This window comes from Zea mays, chromosome 9 (assembly GCF_902167145.1).
Source record: "Zea mays cultivar B73 chromosome 9, Zm-B73-REFERENCE-NAM-5.0, whole genome shotgun sequence".
NCBI lineage: Eukaryota > Viridiplantae > Streptophyta > Magnoliopsida > Poales > Poaceae > Zea > Zea mays.
Window position 1 is genome coordinate 161843020 of NC_050104.1, and position 16130 is coordinate 161859149.

General features: G+C 45.2%; 3 protein-coding genes across 3 annotated transcripts; all 3 read right to left on the reverse strand.

Annotated features, from left to right (window-relative positions):
- Positions 1 to 1245: 1245 nt before the first annotated feature.
- Positions 1246 to 4027, reverse strand: LOC103639630 (uncharacterized). Its single transcript, XM_035962856.1, has 7 exons — positions 3908 to 4027; positions 3184 to 3195; positions 2856 to 3088; positions 2667 to 2766; positions 2305 to 2567; positions 1728 to 1798; positions 1246 to 1568 (listed from the first exon to the last, which is right to left on the reverse strand). Exons 1-7 carry the CDS (start codon positions 4025 to 4027, stop codon positions 1246 to 1248), a joined length of 1122 nt encoding a protein of 373 aa, XP_035818749.1.
- Positions 4028 to 4699: 672 nt separating this feature from the next.
- LOC103640474 (14-3-3-like protein GF14-D) lies at positions 4700 to 6441 on the reverse strand. The gene is made up of 4 exons (XM_008663043.2): positions 6410 to 6441; positions 6008 to 6295; positions 5010 to 5088; positions 4700 to 4909 (listed from the first exon to the last, which is right to left on the reverse strand). The coding sequence occupies exons 1-4, from the start codon at positions 6439 to 6441 to the stop codon at positions 4715 to 4717; spliced, it is 594 nt and encodes a 197-aa protein (XP_008661265.1). The 3' UTR covers positions 4700 to 4714.
- Positions 6442 to 11518: 5077 nt separating this feature from the next.
- LOC103640475 (protein TORNADO 2) lies at positions 11519 to 12594 on the reverse strand. Its single transcript, XM_020544356.1, has one exon. The coding sequence runs from the start codon at positions 12439 to 12441 to the stop codon at positions 11623 to 11625; it is 819 nt and encodes a 272-aa protein (XP_020399945.1). The 5' UTR covers positions 12442 to 12594; the 3' UTR covers positions 11519 to 11622.
- Between the last annotated feature and the right edge of the window lie 3536 nt (positions 12595 to 16130).

Sequence of the window (16130 nt, forward strand, 5' to 3'; positions counted from 1 at the left end):
AATTATAAGTGGAAATATGTATAGTTATGGAGCACTGAACTACAATATGTCAACAATGAGCTTATAATTACCAGAAATGTTTAGGTAGGGCTTAACAAAACACTTCCGCTCATCAACATCTGTCACATAGAATAGGCAAATCAGCAAGGTAGAAAACCGAACCAATATTATGCCAACCAAATTGAAGAAGAAAAGAAAAACAACAGTCCATGCATAAGCAGTTCACTTAGTAATGACATACCTAGATATCTGTTGTAGTTCACTATATGAGGCTTTGATGAATGATAGTCTGCTGCCAGCTCACAGAAATGTTAGCAATGTCATATGCAACTGGGTTGAAGCTTGAATACTCGTAATCCTGTGACATAAAAGACGACACTGTTTTGAAAGGTTGGTACGAAGCAAAAACTCTAAATAGAGTCTCCAAAACTTAGAAAAACTCTAAATAGTAGTAGTCTCCAAAAACTCTAAATAGAAAACACCAACGTAGTAGTAGTCTCCAGAACTCTAAATAGAAAGCTTGAGCGACGGACTGCCATCACCAACAGCTAAAACCGCAGTTCTGATCATCGTCACCCACTCAGCTGTCAGCAGCCACCGTCCCTGCTTAGCTCCGACCGATCCTCCAGACGCTGAGTCCGCATCCATCCACGATCACTGCCTGCCGCGCCTCCACTATCGACGCCAGCAGCGAAGCTTCAGTCATAGGCGAAGGATGCCTTCTGCCGCCTGCGGGCTTTGCCGTCGGAGCACTGGAGCTCCGGTCGCCGCTCTTCTTGCGCCGTCTGTCGAGTGCTTTTTATCAGCTTGCCCAGACGCTGAATCCTCTTTAACTCGGCAAAGGCCCGGATAAAAAACACTCTTCTTATGCCGCAATTTCATCAGCTTGCCCATTTATCTGCAGAAAGAGTCATTGGCGTTAGTGTCGTTAACAACATTTAGTTGAGACCTCTGCTCAAAAACATATCTAAAAGGACAATTGACATAATTTAGTAATTGGGAACCACGAACCTTACTCCTTCTTATTATAATTCAGCAGTGGTACTTCTCTACCACACCGACACCTAGGTCCCAGGAACAACTGCTTCAAGGGATGAAATGGGGAAAGGTTGTTCCCAGATACTTTATTTTTGCTTAGATACAAACCCAACAAACAACATCACATCTGCAACGAGTTACCCCTTCAGTGATGGCACTCATTCTTCTACCCTCTCGAACCCTTCTCTGTGCAAACAAGCACCAAATTCACATCATAGGCAAACGAAACTGACCAAAATGGGATCGACAGCAGACGGGAACACGGAGGCAACAGTGCCTACAGGATTCACAGCACCCCGGTCCAGACAGGGTAGATGAAGAGCAGGAGGATGCCAATGGAGTTGGACACGCCATTGCCCTTCCTGAAGGCGTTCCTAAGTCCATCTGACGCCCTGATGTGCTCTTGAAGCAGTAGCATCCGATCGCAAGGCATATGAAGACACCGACGAGGTCGTCCCTGAAGGTGTGTGCGAACAGACTGGGGGCGACCGCTGTGAGCAGGATGATGGAACCGGGAAGCTCTAACCAATCTGGTGCACAGGATGAAACCATGCTAAAGAGTCGCTAAGCAAAATGTATGAACCGTGGCTATTTTATTTGAAGAGCAAAACCGCAAAATGTTAATAAAATGTAAGTGAAACCAATATCTGGAAATTTGATAGGCTGAAACCAATAGGCTGGAGATGTACCTGGGAAGTGGCGCGGAAAAAATAGGCGCAGAATAACAGCAATAATCGCAATCCATTTCCCCACCTCTCCTCTGAAAATTCAAAGGTTTGATTATATAAGACAATTTTCTTTCGTATTCTCTGTTATAGATCAAGTGATCAAGAGAGAACACTCTCTCATGAAAGTGCTTTGAGCTATCACTACAACAGACTTCACAACAACATGTAACCAATATGGATGTTCTAGATTAAGGCCTTGTTCGGTTATTTCCATCTTATATGGATTGGGGAAAAAATTAGAAGAGCATTTTGACTTGCCATGAATTTAAACTCACTAAAACGAACAGGCCATAACTGATCCACAGAAACATAACTGAATTTAATAAATTTTGTAATTGTCATTCTACGATGTGTAGAGTATGACAATATTGTAGTGGTACTGTGGTAGTGCTTTGATCCTACGAGTTTACTATACTACATCGATCTCATCTGCTACCCATAGTGACATGAAAACTATCATGGTAACTAACAATTGATATATGCAATGCACAACAGACTGGTCAGTGAGAATTGAGATAGAGTTTATGTGCCTAATCACCTGATCAGAGAAAACAGCACATTAGGCAGAGTGAAGAAAATGTAAGGAACCAAGAGAGTTGTCAGCATGTTGGTCTTCCAGTTCGTGCGGTCCAATATCAAGAGATACCTGTAGTGGAACAGAACAGAGTTGTCACCAATTAATTGTAGCGAGAAATACCTTAAGAAATGGCCGTGCCACAAGACGTCTCGTATACAACCAAGTAATACAGGTCCCAGACGATCAGCAGATGTTGATGGAGGGGGCACCATAGCACTTATTTCCTGGCAGAAGGTTAGAAAGGTATTAGAAGATAATATATGGCAACATAGTCATGAGGTCAACAGGAAAAATACATTGGTTGAGACAGTCGTTACACTAACAGGAAGGTCATTAGATGCCAATGGAGAAAATGTAGATGCAGCACCAACTGTTCCACTAAATAGGACAGGAGACTCGCTTGGTCCAACTTGGGCAGGATTACTATGGAAGGCGCAAGAATATAATCAGTCCAAAACAAGCAACAGAAAAAAGAATGACACATCTGTAAAAGATAGTCAAAACATGTGTACCTCAAAAATTGTGCAATAACAGTATCCTCAGACCCCAGTTCTGTCGTCGGCTGAGTTATACATGTTAGTCCACCCATATGGACAGTTGACAAATTACTGGAGGATGCTGATGTCGAATTTGGACTGTAAGCTTGAAGTACACCAAGAGTACTCGAGACAGTAGCAACACCAGACAGACCAGAACCTGTTGCTCCCACATTTTGATTGTGGGGATGCCACACGTGAACAAAGTCCTGAAAAGAACAGAATTAGATGCAGACAGTCATGTATCCAATGCAGAAACAATATGCAAAATTTTAATTCAGAAGTTTATGTTCTGCTGCTGTACCTCGTGCACTCTCTGTTGGGAAGCAGATAAATGCCCAGGCTTAGAACGTAAGCTTCAGGTACACAAGCAAACGGCCCTTGAGCATAAGCAAAAGTTTCATGATATGTAGGACCACCGCCCTCTCTTTTTTTCCTTTGTTGTGAAAATGACTGCGCTATTTCTGCATCAATCAATTCAACAGCCTGACAAGAGCATGTTAGTCATGAGGATCAGGGGAAGAACAAGAGCTTCAGCTGCTTATCCATTACCAAAGGTAGAAGTGGTAGTGAATTTGGATAATCAAAGTCCAAATGGACTCTAGTTGCTTTGAATGCACTTAGATAGGATCCAATGTTTATAAATTGTATAGTCAAACCTAGTTGCCATGGGACAGACTGGGCAACTAATCATGATTAGTCCTCGACCAGACCGATTACTCAAGCCTAGTCATAGTCGTAACTCGTACATATAGTCATCCTAAATATTTCAGGACAAAAATAATATATACAGCTATTTATACTAAATAGTATACACAATAAAGCAAGCATCAAGACTACAGGCCCATATCCTGGTGGACCATGTTCTATTGAGGTGGTCGCAGGACTCATAAATAGTCCCGACTCACAGCTTGTATTCCATGAAGTGTCACTGCGCTGGTTTTCTCTGGGAAAATATCCTGGTGGACCAAGTTCTCTCGAGATGGTTGTAGGGCTCATAAACAATATTTGCTCTCTGCTTGTATTACAGGAAATGCCACTGCCTTGGTTTTCTTCAGGCCCATATCCTGGAGGTCTGACTTCTCTTGAGCTAGTCGCAGGACTCGTAAACGGTCTTCGCTCATAGCTTGTATTCCATGGAGCCCCATTGCCCTGGTGTTCTCCAGGCGTATATCCTGGTGGACCAACTCCTCTTGCGATAGCGCTAGGAGCCATTATCACACTCTGCTCACAGCTAGTAATCATTGAACTGACCTGAAGAAAGTTTTCTCCAGGATCATAACCTGGAGGTCCAGCTTCCCTTGAGATGGCAGCTTGAGTCATAGTTAATTTCTCTTCACACCTGGTAGTATATTGGCTTGGTGGGATATCCTCTTCAATGCCTTCGTTAAGATTAATTTGTACCATCAACTTTTCAGAAATCATGTCATTTGTATCTGCATCTGGTTTATCTATCAAACCAAAATTGGGTTCTATTACTTGTATACCATCAAAGATTGCGCTACTATTATTCTCAGTAGTATTTTCTCCTGGGTATTTTTTCCTGTTACTATTTCGAGCTCTCGTTCTTTGAAACAAATATGCAACAAAAGAAGCATTTTGTTAGCACCCAGAGTAATTAGATCCATCACTTACACAGTGCCTAATGTAAGAAAAAATTGTTTCAGTGAATAGGCATGCAGATGGAGGCAAGTGAACTATTTCCTTTGCACCATCTTTTTTTTAATTGAATCAACCAAACCCCTACATAAGCTGATGGAGACAGGAGCTGTTTATGCACACTCAATCAGTTGCCCAGAAGCTACACACAATCTAGGAGACATCATGTCTCAAAATTAAAACAAATCACAAAGGGTCTCAAAATGAAAGCAAATCACAAAGGGGGGATAGAAGGAGAAGAAGCAAACCTGTTTTGCAAGGTTGCAGGCACGATCAGGGGAGTTCAGGATCTTGTAGTAGAACACTGAGAAGTTGAGAGCAATGCCAAGCCTGATGGGGTGGGTTGGAGCCAGATCTGCAAGAGCAATGTCCTACAAACCCCCCCCCCCTCCAAAAAACCCAGAAACTATGAATCACAATTAATAAGATATGTACACCTTCATCCTATCAACATGTACACCATGGTCCAACCTGAGCAGCTTTGTAGGCATTCATGGTGCTCTCCGCAGCATCCTTCCTCTCTGCACCAGACTTGAACTCAGCAAGGTACCTGCCAAATCATCATGTGGAGAAATCAGATAACAATATATACGTGCTGTAGGGTAGGGGGTAAAACCATGAAACACAATTTCACATCTTTCAACCATGCATTACAGGAGACAACACAGCATCGTGCATCATACAGGGCAAATTCAGAGATAAGCAACTTCAACGTGCAACATAAATAAAAGGACAACAACCTCACTAAAAAACATCACAGCCTGCACAACCCCTTTCCCCTTTTTATCTTTTGAACTTTCGGCCACAAATAACAAAAAGTTCAAACAAAAAGACCACACGTTAAATTTAGACCCAATTGATAATAAGAACTCATGCCATCTCCAACCATTTCCCCTATACATCTCCCCTTATCTGTATTTTTAATATATTTTACTACACTAAACTCCCTTATTCTCCCACTATGTTTTGTCTCCAACCATTCCCCCCCTATCCAGCTTCCCCTATACACTACAATCCAGCTTCCTCTATACACTACAGATTAACATTTATTTATCTTTTTTCTTTGAATTAGAAGCAAACAATATTTATAATACCATAATACACATTATTATCATATCACGGGAGTTAATTAGGAATAAGAACCACATAATTAACGTGGAGAGCATATCACTCCCCCTATATAGAGAAGATTCTTCTCCCTATACATACAGGGACCTTTTATAGAAAACCTTTTGAGTACTGCGCACACTGCATACACGGTTGGAGGAGGTTTTTACAGGGAGCCTCATGCCCCTGCTACCATACAAAACATCTACGCACAGATCTCAGGTTTTAACTTCTCCAAAACACAATTCCCATGGTATGGACTCCTCCCTCCTTCGCCACTCCATAAATAGATCGCATAGTCTAGACTCTACAGGCAAATACGAAGAATAAAAAAGTGAGATCTGCTAGCGATAATGGTATACCTGTGGTAGTCACCCTTCATCTTGAGGTAGAAGACCTTGGACTCGGCGCCGCCGGCGGATGGGACGAGGTGGGAGTCGAGCAGGGCGAGGATGCCGTCGCAGATGCGGGCGAGCTCGGTCTCGATCTTGGAGCGGTAGGCGCGGATGGTGGCGGCGTGCGCCTCGTTCCCGCGGCCCTCCTCCTTCTGCTCGATGGAGGAGATGATCCGCCACGAGGCCCTGCGGGCGCCGATGACGTTCTTGTAGGCGACGGACAGCAGGTTGCGCTCCTCCACGAAGAGCTCCCCCCTCCGCCGGATTTTGGTGAACTAATCAGGCTATATGCCCTAGATTTCTTGATTGAGCGATTGCACATTGGTTGCACAGTCTACGACGGAGAGAAAGAGAGGGGGAGACACCAACCTTGGCTTCGAGGCGTGCGGTGATTCGGCCATGGAGGGAGTCGCGGAGGCTCCTCATCATGCAGCCTCGTGTGGTACTCGACCAGCCTGCGGAAGTGGATGTTGCTCCTACCTCGCGTTGACGCACGAGGCGCAACAAGACGACCACCGCACAGCCGCCTCGGCGGGCGGCCGCTGGAGCGGATCGAGGCAGGTCCGCGCGGCGCGGCGCGGCGCCGGAGTGATTAGGGTTTGGTGGGGGAGTTGGCTGCCCGCCCAACGCACGCGGAGGACAGGAGAGGAGGCGACGCGGGCAGGTGAGGTGCGCGGGCAGGAGGGCAAAACAGGAAATGAAAAAAAGGCAGAACGCAAGGAGGCAGCCTACCCCTTGCAGCCTTAATTAGTAGTATAGATAAGGGTAGCGAATGAGACCTCGTCCAAAAGCGTGAAATGCACTAATTCGTCTTCAATATTTGAAGACTACTCCAAATCAAAAAAATTATAGTAAATTAGTTCCACTTCACTTAAACTAACAATATGGTACTGTTGGTTCTACCATTCTCTTCATATATATATACGTTTTTGATATTATTCTAGGTTTTAATTGAATTTCTCTATTGGACCAAGGTCGTAAATGCAACACCACCAACGTCGTGGCTCTTCCTCGTGGGCAATGACGGATCTACGCCACGAGCCACCCCTAGTCCTAGGATTGAGCTATGTAATTATATATGAGTCTCTAATTTAGTCCGTATAAAATGGTACAAATAGCTAAGATGAGGGGGAGTAAAGTAGATTTGGTCTGGTTCTGCCCCCTGCTAGGTGGGTGGCGTCCGGTTGATCCTATCGTAGGCCACGGTCGGGGTGGTGCTGGCAGCCAAGTTGAAGGACCATGGTGGGATGGACGAGGGAGCACACTACCTGGTCCTGGTCATCATGTGTGTCTTCGTCGTCAGGCAAACTCTCATGTATCTGGCACCCACCGAGATCGGCCCGCTGGAGATGAGGTCGGCGCTCGGCGGGGCAGAACATCGTCATCTGCTTCGTGTCGTTTCTGACCGTTGCTTGCGAAAATGAAGCCGCCGATGGAGCAGGTCTAGTTTTGAAAAAAAGATTTTTATCATATATTGTTTTGCATTGTATTGTATTGGTGTCTCAGTAACAACCGATAGAGCATGTGTGTATATATATACTAGTTTGGTGCCCGTGCGTTGCTACGGTTTCTATATATTATATAATAAAGAATTTACAATTGGTTGCATGTTCTCACCCTACAACATTTAACCAATCATCATAGCTTTGCTTTGAAATGTAGAGCACAGTTGAACCCAACAGATCTAAGAAAGAACTAAGTTACATATACAAATTTCTCGATGTTTTGTTTACATGTCAAGTATTGCAAGATGAAAAGATCATCACTATGTACCACCGATTTTAAACTCTAGCGAGTTGGGTCATTTCTTCAGAGTGTAAACATTGGTCTTGTCAAAGACTTTCATCTTCCCGACGAACACTATTTCTAACATTATTTTGGCTTTGATAGCGACAACTTTGATGAACTCAATACCAAATATGCAGCGGTTATTGACAAGAAATCCAGAGGAGTGATTTCTGCTGGCATACACTCTGGTTTCACAGAATGAGGCACACTTTGCTAGTGACCGGTTCAAAATTTGATTCCTGCTGGCCAGTATGTACCTAATGAACTCATGGATCTGGCTATGAAGGTTAGTTAGCTTATTGATGAATTTTCCTTCAGTGTTACTTCACATAATAAGCTATGGACTTGCATGAATTATTGCTAGATACAGTGTTCTGTAAACTGGATGTTTGCAGCAATGTAGGTACTAGCTCATTAGTTCAAGTTATTTTTCGATTAAAAGAACCACATTCTTTTTTCTAAAACTATTGTGTTGCAGGATGCCAAGATGCAAGATTCCCTCTACTTCCATTATATCACTAAAGTTGTTTTTTGCTTTTAAGGCTTCTATATTATTCAACAATTTATTCTCATATTATGTTGTTAATATATTATTTCGTTGCAATTTCTAGAGTAATGGGAAGCTACAAGGAAATTTGCTCCAGAAATTTCACAAAATCAAGGTATAAGTTTTCCCTCCTTTTATTTAATGAAGGTGGGAAGTGCAAAAAATGCTTCATGTTGCTTTATTGAGAAGAATACAACCTTGAGAGCACCCAAACAAACAACCACACTCATATCAGGGAGATAACCAATAGACTCCAAATAAAGGGTCAGATAATAAGGAGAAACTCTTAGCCCCTACCAAGCTCCAAAGCTTCGTCTACTATCTATCTTATCAAAGAGTGTCTCTTAACCTTGGCATAACACAATTAAGTACACATATGTTCCTATGTTTCTACCAAAAAACTACAAGAACTTTTCTCTCTCTTAGTATTTACTTAAATTGTTCTCTCTTTCTCTTTTAAGAACTTTGTTATTTTGTTGAATCACCCATGGGAAATTTATAACGCATAAAAAATCTTAATTTTACCTACAACAAAAGACCATAAAAGATATTCTGATCAGCGAAGTGGAAACCTTCTTCATATTGTGAATAGTATTACGTTTCAACGTTCCATAAATGAACACCAGTGCTTCTATAGTCATTTATTCTGTTGTGCTAAAATTACAGGAGATGGCTTGACTTTGTCAAGTTAGCTTTCTATACAGACACAAGCTTGGCATGTATCGAGCTTGTCACCACCGTCATCGGAAGGTCGGCAAGTTGGATAAAGTATGTGATCTGCAAGTGTTGAAATTCGAATGAGTGGTACGCAATCACTGGTTGGCGAAGTCCTAGGTATAACTTTTATTGGTGAAACTTCTTTCTTTTGATGTACTATGTGTGTCCTTTATTTTGCACAATTGCGGTGCAGATGACCTCGTCGTTCTTTACACCTGACTACTTGGGGGCTATTTTTCAAGGACGACAAACTTCACTAGATTAAATGGAATTTCAACTAACAAGAATGCGCCATGTGCAACATAACAACAAGCATGTATATCAATACTCCAGTGACTGTTGTTAAATTTAGTCATTTTAGCATCTATTTTTTGTTCAATGTTTTTGAATGGAGAGAGGAGGAGACGAAGGGAGAGGGAGGGAGGGAAATAGAGGGTTTAAGAGGTAGTTGTGTTTGTATGATTTTGAATAACATATTTGATCCAGCATGTAATTCCTGTTTGCATTGTTTCAACAACCTTATGTTTCATCTTTGTTTAGTTTCAGTTTTGAGTAACAGCTTTGAATACCATTTATGACCTTCAGTTACGAGTAACTTCGGTTAGTGCTACATAAGAGCACATAAAATCATAGAACTATACCTAAATAATCCTAAAACACAAGTTGTTACACAAACTGAAACCACAAAACTGATATCACAGGTACACTGTTACTGCTAATAGAGGCTAGCACAAGTAACAGATATCACAAGCTAGCACAGGTACATAGATATCATAGGCTAGCACAAATTATGTAGAATTTTAGGTTCACACTTACAAACTTCTTCAGGTTCACACACACACTGCTTCATCAGGTTCACACACACTAAACAGGTTGACACAATACATAAGGTATACAACTACTTCACCAGGTTTCAAAAAACCCAACTCTTATACAAGTACACTGGCATACTTTGCACATATATTTTCATGCTGCAGATTCTTTTTCCTTGCTCAGTGGCTGCTCTTATGTGTGTTGCTGCTATTCTGCTGTTCCAGACAACAAAGCAGACCCGATTACGGAAGGTATGCACATAATGCATATGGTGGTGTTGTAGGCCATCTTTTTGTGTGATGTTCAGATGTGCTACATTCGTGGTTTACTTTCCATGCATCTCTCTTTCTCAGATTTGGTTCTCTCGTACTTTGCTTCCTACAGTTGTTGCTACACTTGAACTAGGCCTATGATTTCCATAGATGTAATTTTCATAGAACATTGTATCTAGCAATAATTCATGCAAGTCCATAACTTATTATGTGAAGCAACACTGAAGGAAAATTCATCAATAAGCTAACTAACCTTCATAGCCAGATCCATGAGTTCATTGGGTACATCCTGGCCAGCAGAAATCAAATTTTGAACCGGTCACCAGCAAAGCGTGCCTCATTCTGTGAAACCACGCCTCCGCTTCTAAACACCACGACGGACCCTTGTCCTTGAAGATCTGCAATGGGCAATAGGCGAACTACTGTAACAAGTAAAAAACCAATATTTCAGATCAATGATCATATTTCCCTCAATCAATACATCAACCTTTTACACCACATTCAGTTATTCGGAACTGGACGAGATGAGTTGAACAATTGGAAAGCAAATAATGTAATTTTCATAGAAATCATAGGCCATCGATCTGCATCACATGTGGCTGTAACGCATTTACAAAGAGACAGTTCAGGAGCCCAACCTCGAGAGTATGGTGGGAAAGCAAAATTGTAATTTTCACACATACCATAGGCCATCGATATGCATCCTAACGTATGAGAGATCCACACGCATTGGATCTAACAGGGACAAAGAACGCTTGGAAACACACAGTCTACGACAATTGTGCTAGACCTGACATGGGGGGAGGGAGATTCAACCTCGGACACCAAGAGAGGGATGCTGAGGATCTCATGGCCATCGACGTCGGGGAGCTGTCCAGCTATTGGGGAGGTGCTGCCACGATCGAGGAGCTACGTCGTGGCCGGGGATGTGAGCTACCGCTGGATCGTCTAGAAGGAGGGCGTTAGGGAGGGGAGCGGGAGGCTGTGGAGGTGCGGCGCCGTCACAGAGAGATGGTGGGCAGGGGAGGGAATCACAGTGTTGTGTCTTGGATGGTCGCAGCGGGACGGGGGAGTGGGGGCGCGCGACGTGCCTTCCACCGGAGCTGGGGGGAGGCGGGTGTGGTGGGCATCGCGTGGGTTACGACTTACGACTGGGGTGGACATCGGCCGGGGCGGGGGATCACGACCGGGGAGGACTGGAGTGGGAGGCGTCGAGGCGGAGGTATGGTAGCACGCGTCGAGGGCGGAGACGTCGATTGGGCGATATTCATGGCGACGGGCGTGAGGAACCGATGCGGAGGCACGCATATATAGGTGTGGACGTCCTCTTTAGGGTCTTAATAGAGTAGTAATAGATATATCTGCAACGTTATGTTGGGAATTAAATACAAATACAAGAAGAGCCGATTAATTAATACAGTACATATCATCGTCGTCATGATCGATCATGTATAGCCCTGCCTGTAGCGGCGAAAGAGTTCGTCGGTCTTGGCGGTGCGGAACGCGTAGCAGCCCATGGCGTAGACAGCCAGCAGCGCGGCAGTGGCGACGGCGAGGATGAGGTCTGCGCGGCGCCACTCCCCTCGCAGGTTCTGGAGCAGGCCGGCCTTGCAGGAGGCGCACGAGTAGCAGAACTTGGCCTCCTCGTTGCTCCAGGCGGCGCAGTCGGGGTCGGCGGTGGCGCTGATGGGGCTGATCCAGTACGTCGGGGTGACCAAGGTGTAGCCGCACTTGGTGGGAGGCTTGCAGCAGCCGGACTGCAGCGGGCTCATCCTGTTGGGGGCGGCCGTGAAGAGGTCCTGCGCCGTGGCGTACGTGGCGTTGAAGTCGGTGCAGGTGGGCGTGGCGGCCAGGCAGGCCTTGATCCGGTCCCAGCGCCCCGGCGCGTCCAGGCGGGCGCGCAGCCAGCCGGAGTAGTCGTCCAGGTCGTACTCGAGGAAGTCCCGGCTGGGCACCCGGTGGCCCGACGACCCCGTGGTCACCGCGAAGACGAAGACGGCGAGGCAGGCCAGCGCGACGACCAGGACGGAGATGGCGACGAGGTAGGCGAGGAGGAGCCACGGCAGGCGGCAGAAGGCGGCCACGAAGCCCGCGAGGCCGACGGCGAGGAGGGCGACGCCGAGGGCGATCACTGGCCACTGGAGGATCTGGACGCAGGCGTTGTCGGCCTGCGTGGACAGCCAGATGCCAGCGGCGATCACGGGGACGGACAGCAGCGCGGCGACCAAGTTGATGGCGGCCACGGCCATGTAGTTGAGCGCCATGGTGATGTTGATCGAGCTGCTACGGATGATGGAATAACACGACGATGGTTAACAACTTCATTGGTGCCTTGCTTCCTCTGCAATCCATTCCCTCCCCAACCGACTACACAAAGACAGCGGCATTGCTAGGTCACCTCCTTTGCAAATGACGAACTAGACGCTGCGCTGCTATCTCTACGACAGCTGATAACAGCAATATGAATCAATCAACCAATCAAACCCACAAGTAAGGTGTTGTTTGGTTCATATATTGGCATTGATCAATGGGAAGATGAATTTGAACAAGGAAAGGAGGATGAGCAAGAAATTCAAACTCAACGACCACCTCACCTAAAAGTCCATCAAGCAATACAACAAGACCACCCTATTGACTTCATCCCTGGTGATATTCAAAAGGGGTAACTACTTGCTCTTGTATTGTCAATTTATGTGAACATTACTCTTTTGTATCTTCTATTGAGCCATACAGGATTGAAGTTGCACTTAGAGATCTCGACTGGGTGATGACAATGCAAGAGGAGCTCAACGATTTCACAAGCAACAAAGCCCGACTTGTAGCCAAGGGTTATTCACAGGCCAAAGGTTTAGATTTTGATGCAACCTATGCACCCGTAGATAGGCTTGAGTCAATTCGTATTTTACTTGTCTATGCTACTTACCATGACTTTAAATTGTTTCAAATGGATGTGAAAAGTGTCTTCCTCAATGGCCCTATCACGGAAGAGGTATATGTTGAGCAACCTCCCTGCTTTGAAGACTATGAGTATCCTTATCATGTTTATAAGCTCTCAAAGACGCTTTATGGGCTTAAGCAAGCCCCAAGAGCATGATATGAATGCCCGAGAGACTTTCTTATTGCTAATGGTTTCAAAGTCGGAAAAGTTGATCCTACTCTCTCCACTAAAACATTTGACAAAGACTTGTTTATATGCTAAATTTATGTTGATGATATTATCTTTGGGTCTACTAACAAATCATCTTGTGAAGAGTTTAGTATAATTATGGTACAAAAAATTGAGATGTCCATGATGGGAGAGTTGAAATATTTCCTTAGATTTCAAATCAAGCAACTTCAAGAGGGTACATTCATCATCCAAATGAAATACACTCAAGACATACTTAAAAAGTTTGGGATGAAGGATGCCAAGCCCATCAAGACTCCCATTGGCATAAATGGGCATCTCGACCTCGACAGAGGAGGTAACTCAGTATATCAAAAGGTATGTCAATTATAGATGAGCATGCAGCCCAGAGCCCGGCAGCCCGGCACGCGGCCCGTTTTTTTGGCCCGGCCCAAGCACAGCCCGACCCGACTGGATGCGTGCCCGGCCCGGCCCGGACCATCCAACCAGGCCGTGCCTGGGCTGCCAGCTACGCCCGCCGGGCGGCCCGGCCCGCCTAAAAACGGCAGGCACAGACCGGCCCGGTACCGGGGAGCGGGGCATAAGCCCGTCCTCGCGCTGCGTGGCTGGCCCCACCCCCACTCGGCCACTCTTCGTCTCTCCGCTATCCGCTCGGCACTCGCTCGGCTCTCTCCCTCTCGCGGTCTCGCCTCTCGCCCTCTACCTCTCCGTCGCTGCTCGCTCCGACTGCTGCTCACCGCCTCACCGACGGCCGTCGTCGTAGTCTCTGTCGGATCCGTTCTGTGCGGCACCGCTCTCCAGGCTCCGGCTCTGCATCGGTGAAATCCCTAACCCTAATCACAAATTCCTAACCCTAATCTCCGCTCTCCGACTCTCCCTCCCGACGTCCCGCGTCATCGTCTCTGGCTCCGGGCTGCGGTTTGGCAGATAAGTCCCTCTCCAGCTCTCTCTCTCTCCAGTCGGCCATCCCAATCCCTAACCCTAACCCTAATCTCCTCTTCTCCGGCTCTCCCTCTCGCGTTTTCTGTGTTTTCTGTGTTCATTAATACACACTATGGCTATCCTCTACTGAATGAACAACATTGGTATGTAGCTGAAAAGGTTTTGGAGTTCCTTGAGCTGTTTTATGAATCAACTGTTGTCTTGTTTGGTGTTTATTATCCCACCAGTCCTTTGGTAATCCATCACATACTTGAATTTGCTAGTCACCTGCATGAACATGAACATGATACTAATCTAAGTGATGTTGTTGTTCCAATGAAAGCTAAGTTCATGAAGTACTGGAAGTCTATACCAATGTTATATTCCTTTGCATTTGTTCTAGACCCTAGAGCTAAAATGAGGGGTTTGTATAATGTTCTTGAACTGCTTTCTCAATCTAACAATTATAATTACAGTACTTATTTTGCTGATGTTAAGACTGAGTTGTATGAGCTATATGCCAAGTATGAAACTAAGTTTGGTGCTGCTAGGCCATCTAGAACCACACATCAATCAGGTATGACAGGTAAGAGAAAACAGGCTTGGGGTAAAATTTTTGGAGGAACATGTTCTTCTAGATCCTCAACTGCATCAGGTTCTTCAGGTAGTAGTGGACCTGGTGTGGGTATTTGTGAGCTAACTGTTTACCTTGACAGTGACAATGTGGCTGCCTATGAGGATGATTTTGATATCTTAAATTGGTGGCATGAGCATAAACTAACCTATCCAATTCTTTCAATTATGGCTAGAGACATTATGTCTGTTCCTGCCTCAACTACTTCTTCGGAGTCTACTTTTAGTTTGTCTAGCAGGATTCTTGAGGATCGACGATGGTGCTTGAACTCAGAGACAGTGGAGATGTTGGTGTGCATCAAAGATTGGGAGCTAGGCCAACAGCGGGCACAACATGCTGTGGTGGACAATGAATTAGAGGAGTCCTTCAAGGACCTCTGGCTGGATGAAGCTGCTGGTGCTACTGACACTTTGCCTTGATACTTTGTCTGGATGAAGCTGTTGTTCCTGAATCCTGATACTTTTTCTTGATCTGTCATTCACTCATTATGTCCTGATACTTTGGCTAGATCTGTATTCTGTCCTGATACTTTGGCTTGTAAATTGTAATAACTTTGAACATTTGAATTATAAACTGAGTTGGTCGTACTCTTTTTTCCTTTCTAGGGTTTCTCACGAGGTGTGAGTTTTACCTAGAAAGATTTTTTATGAGGCGGCATTGCACTAACAGCTCAAAATTTCTGTATATTTTGTTGAACTGTGTTGAATTCAATTTGATATCTGTTTTCTATTTAAACTGTGTTGAGTTATGATTTTTCTGTCACCGGGCTTCGGGCTGGCCCGAACCACTTTTGGGCCTGGGCTTTTCGGGCTGGCATGACCCAAAAAACGGCCCGAAGGGCCGTGCCTGGGCCTCTGGCCAGGCACGCAGGACTGTGCAGGCCCGTCCCGGTCGGCCCGTGGGCCTAGTCGTGCCGTGCCGATTTGGGTCGTGCCTGGCACGGGCCCGGGCCGTGCCGGGCTGGGCGGCCCGTTTGCTCATCTATAATGTCAATCTATGATAGGTTCATTATTCTACTTATGTGCTTCTAGACTAGATATTATGTTGTCTATATGCATGTGTGCAAAATTCCAAGCCGACCCTAAGGAATGGCACCTAAGAGCCGTGAAAAGAATCTTGAGATATTTAGTTCATAATCATAGCTTTGGGCTTGGGTACCCTAGGGGTTTTGCCTTTGATCTCTTTGGGTATTCAGATGTTGATTATGCCAGATATAAGGTAGATAAAAAGAGTACATCAGAGACTTGTCAGTTTTTAGGGATATCACTGGT